General features: G+C 32.8%; 1 protein-coding gene across 1 annotated transcript; it reads left to right on the forward strand.

Moving 5' to 3' along the window:
* Nucleotides 1-1,927: 1,927 nt before the first annotated feature.
* LOC107827088 (uncharacterized) lies at nucleotides 1,928-2,785 on the forward strand. Its single transcript, XM_016654150.2, has 2 exons — nucleotides 1,928-2,123; nucleotides 2,217-2,785. The coding sequence occupies exons 1-2, from the start codon at nucleotides 1,928-1,930 to the stop codon at nucleotides 2,783-2,785; spliced, it is 765 nt and encodes a 254-aa protein (XP_016509636.2).
* Nucleotides 2,786-5,228: the final 2,443 nt, after the last annotated feature.

Raw genomic sequence — 5,228 nt, forward strand, 5'->3', positions numbered from 1 at the left:
ATTAGATATTTATAGATACCATTTGCTATATTACATCCTATATATACGTTTTTATATGTATTTAATGTATTTAGATTACTGTATTTTTGAATACATTAGAAAAAAAAAGGCGTCAATCGTGGAAATCAAGTTAATAAGATTATGTATTCAACTGTATTCAAGATCTTTATCATTGAATACAATAACATATTTTCCTTAAAAAAGGACCTTTCAACTGATTTAAAATGGAAACAAAATCAATCTCGTAAATAGTCTCCTAATATAACTCATCTAACACAATTATATCACCCATAATCTGTATTTCTCCCTCCATTGAAGATTTTCCATCCGAAAGTACTCAAAAACAGAAACAATCTGTGGATTTTCAATTCTCCCTTCTTTCTTTTCTTGTTCTTCTGTTACAGTTCGTAGAAATAAATTTTCAACCAAGAAAATTTGAGATTGATACAATTGTATACAGAAATATGTTCAAATTCGATTTTGCATATGACAACTTTTACAATTTTATTGCGACATTCTGGAAAGTGGAATAGTGAGAGTAACTACGTCGATTATTCGATTGAGGGAATACTGATAAAGGAGTATGCATTGTATAATGGTGTGGTCGCGTCAATTTCAAAGCAACTGGACATAGATTTGAGCTCAAAGTCCATTAAAATTCAATACAGAGTAGAAGGAAATTGCACGCCAATGGAAATACACAATGATATGGGTTTTAGGGTGTATGTAGAGTTGAAAAAATAGAACAAAGAATTCGGGATATATCATTTGTGCATAACAACAATTAACAAAGAAGTTGTATCCGGAGGTAGTTTAATTCAAGGCGACATTGTACAAATGGAAGAAGCTATTCAAAGGTATAATTTCGATATAGATGATACTCTTGCCCTTGATGTATTCAATTCAGGCAAACCAATTGGGGTGTTCGAACTGGACGATTTGATAATTTCAAAAACAAATCAAAGGGAGATTATGATTGGACAAGTATATAAGGATAAAGCTACATTGAAAGAGGTGATGTAGCATAAAGCTATATCAGAAAGGTTTCAATTCCGGGTTGATAGGTCTAATTCAATAAGGTTTGAGTGTTCTTAAGTATTCATTATTTTTTTGTTTATTGTATTTCTGGTTGGATTTGTAAAGTGTATGTAGGTGTATTTAGTTGTATTTGTGAATTTTTACTTGACCTATATTGGTGTGTGTTTTTAGTTATTATGTATTAATAATACATGTATTGGTGTGGAGCATTGCGCTAGTGCAGAAGAATTGAATGTAAAATCAAACTGTTTGTAGATGTATTTAGCTGTATGCAGATGTATTTAGCTGCAATCACGTATGTAGATGTATTTAGCTGTATGTAGTGGCTCTAACTATTTTTTATTAAGTGTATTAGTTGCATTTAAATGTATGCTTATAAGTATAGTTGTATTCAACCTTAAACATTGTATATATTTGTGTTGTATAATACTCTATATGTATATATATAGATGCAATAATATATTCAAATTTATATGAGTGTATTTTTTGTAAGTATTTATACTGATCATATGTGTAATAATAACTTCTTTGCAGCTATGCATTATTATGTATGTCTGATGATTGTTAATGGAGGTTTAAGGCTTCTAGCATTAACAAATCACAATTGTTCAAAGTGAGAGAGTTCAATGATAAACATACATGTCCGTTGAAGGATAAGGTGTATGAGCAACATCAGGCAAGTAACAGCCTTATAGGTGGTATGATTAGGCCCAAGCTTACAAATCATAAGAGGAAATATACCCCAAAGGATATAATTGATGATGTGAAAATAAATTTAGGTGTCGATGTTAGTTACATGTTGGCATAGCGGGCTAAAGAAAAGGCAATAAATTTTTTGAGGGGTGAACCGGCTGATTCATACAATAAATTACCAGGATACTTGTATACAATGGATATGACATATCCTGGTTCGCACATTAGAATGGTAAAATCCCTACAAAATGAGTTCAAGTATGTGTATATAACCTTGTATGCCTTTATAAAAGGGTTCGATCAATGTAGACTCATTGTGGTTGTGGATGGAAACAACTTAAAACCATATTACACTGGGACTTTCGTCTCGGCCAGCACTTTGGATGGTGCAGGTGAGTATGCTGGTTATAATATGGTATTATAATAGTACTGCATATAAAATATTGAAATACATATTTAAAATATGTATGCAATTTTATTTACAGGTCATATACTTTCACTAGCATATGGTGTTATTGATTCAGAGAACGATGCTGCTTGGACGTGGTTCTTTGAGCAATTCAAGGAAGCATATGGTGAGAGGGAAAGCATGTGCATCGTTTCAGATAGGAACGAAAGTATCATCAAGTCTGTATCAAGAGTGTATTCAACTGTACCACATTTTGCTTGTATATGGCATCTTTGGAACAACGTATATAAGAAATTCAAAAGGAGTCATTCAAAGTTGAGCGAGATATACTTCTCAATGGCAAAAGCTTACACACAGGCTGAGTTTGACAGTCTAATGGAAAAGGTGGAGAAAGTAGATATTAGGGTGAAAGAAGACTTGGAGTTAGATGGATACGAAAAGTGGGCTAGCTTGTATGCACCTGTCAACAGGGGATGGACAATGACGTCAAATATTGCTGAGTCAATCAATGCCGCACTTATGTCAGCAAGGGAATTGCCAATATACGACCTCCTCGAAGAAGTTAGGAAAATGTTTGGACGTTTGAATTGCAACAATCGTAAAGAGGATCTACAGACCTACACAACGCTTGGTAAAAAATATTAGGAGATGCTTACCTTGAACGAGGCAATGTCTATCCGAATGACTGTAAGTTGTCTTTTATTTATGTATTTGTTTCCTATATGTATCCATGGTACAAGGTATTTAACTGTATATATTTCAAGGTAGCAATGGAAGTTGTATCCTATATTCAGTCAAGACTACTCTTTAATATTCTGCCAGCATTCCTTTAGTATGTATTCATCTATACAATGCATTTATATGTATATACATGTATATCTTTGAATTCTGTATGTATAAATATAGTTGTATCTAATATAGTTGTATTTTAATACAATATATATTGTGATTCTTAAAACTAAATAAAATTCTAATACTATATATTAAAATCATATTCTTTTATATTCTTTGATATATATATATGATTTGTTTTTTAAAATGTAGGTTGTGCCATCGACTGAATATTTGCATACGGTGAATGATGAAGGAAGGCATTACACAATATGCCTTTTAGAGAAAAAATGCAGTTGTGGGCGGTTCCAAGTCGACGAATTACCGTGCCCACACGCTTGGGCTGTACTGAAAAGCAAGTTTCTAATGCTAGAAGAATATTGCTCTGATTATTACAAACCAAAGTCTGTTATAATGACATATGAGGTGCCCGTGTATCCTTTGCCTGACCGGAAAGATAGAATATACCAGCCCATGTAGCAGATGAAGTTGTATTACCACCCAAATGTAAAAGACCTCCTGGAAGACCAAAGAAGAAGCGTGATAAGCCGTTGATTGGATTGTTGTAGAAGAAAAATTAACATTCGTGTAGCATATGTGGGCAGGAAGTACATAATAAGCGTACTTGTAGAAATGCTCCACATATAAATTAGTTCACAATCTGACTTGTATTAATGAAAAATGATTTGTCATGTATTACGGTGTCATTTCAAATATATTTTGGATATATTTAGTCGGTGTATTAAATCTGAATACGTAATTAATGTACGACCATCATATCTTAATTATATATGAATATAGATGAATACAATCATTGAATACATATGATTACAATAAGTTGTATACACAGGGTATGATTGTATCATAAACAGAACTGATGATTTTTTTCGAATACATATCGTATATCAGAGATTGAATATGATTTATGAAAGTTAAATACATGTATTCGAATACACTTGAATATATATATTAATACAATCAGTTATACACGTATAAATGTCTAAATATGTATTGTACAAGGGTCTAAATAGACTTGAATATATTTGCATATAAATGAATACAGATGAATAAAAGTAGTTATATATAAAAAGATGTATTCAAAATACAACTGAATCCATATCAATGCAATATATTATATAAATATGAAGGTCTAAATACACCTGTTGAAAATATGTAAACATAACCTGGTGAATACATATAAATACAACTTAATAACTGACTATTACAATAGGTTAAATACATATAAATAGAAAATGTTGCATACATACTAATAAAAACTGATATAAACATACAAAAACCCAACAAGTTGAAGGACAGATTAATTCAGAAGCAAAAAAAAAGTCAATACATCGATTGGATGCTTGAAATGATAATGTATAAAAACTGTTGATACGGTCACTACATTACCAACACCCTGTCCAACACACTATCTTTACCAACACTGTGTCCAAGAAAAAGAGTATTCACAAAAACTCCCATCGAAAACTACATTCACCTACGACTACTCTAACATTATTTTCACCGAAGTATCAGAATCGATGATGTGCCTAAGAATCTTTGAGGGTGCTTCGCTCTCGCTTACGGCATCAGCGTCTATATTCCGCATAGCATAGTCCCAAAGGAGAGCACCATATCTTTGACGGAGCAAATTGACATCAAATTTTATTTGTGGAACCATCCCAAAGGTACTAAGAAACTCTGCGTATGCCGCGACATGCATCCCACAATCCCTGAAAGAATACACCAAAACAGTTACAAACAATTCATATTATTAGAAAAATGATACAAGGAAAAGGATTAAACACATACATGCTACCGGGATTTTGTTGAGATAGATCTGAAATGAAAACAACTTCAAAGGGATCAGTTGGTGCCTTGTCAGAGTATGCTGAGTCATGAGTCCAATCTATGCCTTGCTTATCTCTGTAAAAACCACTGCTCGATAGATACAGAGGTACAAGCTTAGCTAGCTTATCTATCTCTGAAGCCACATAAGAATCATGCAATGCTGATCTAATGGAGTCATACACTTTGATAGATCTATCCTTGAATGAGACAACTGCCAATACCCAATGCATTTTTTCTTCCAAGTTGACTGGTATCAAGACGTTGTCAACAGTGTCACGGTACATTAGCCATCAATCTGTAGCCCCTTATGTACTCACATACCATATTCTCTTCTTTGGCTACATTTGCATTACTATCTGTATCAGCATACCTGTCGGATATTTCAGTTATTCTTGTCTTGAATATACAA

The sequence above is a fragment of the Nicotiana tabacum genome, chromosome 16 (genome assembly GCF_000715075.1).
Source record: "Nicotiana tabacum cultivar K326 chromosome 16, ASM71507v2, whole genome shotgun sequence".
Classification (NCBI taxonomy): Eukaryota; Viridiplantae; Streptophyta; class Magnoliopsida; order Solanales; family Solanaceae; genus Nicotiana; species Nicotiana tabacum.

Bases quoted from the DNA above. Each gene is read 5' to 3' on its own strand.
- LOC107827088 (XM_016654150.2), top strand. From the start codon at position 1,928: ATGGATATGACATATCCTGGTTCGCACATTAGAATGGTAAAATCCCTA. The intron at 2,124-2,216 runs GTGAGTATGCTG...TTTTATTTACAG, and splicing joins CAGCACTTTGGATGGTGCAG to GTCATATACTTTCACTAGCA.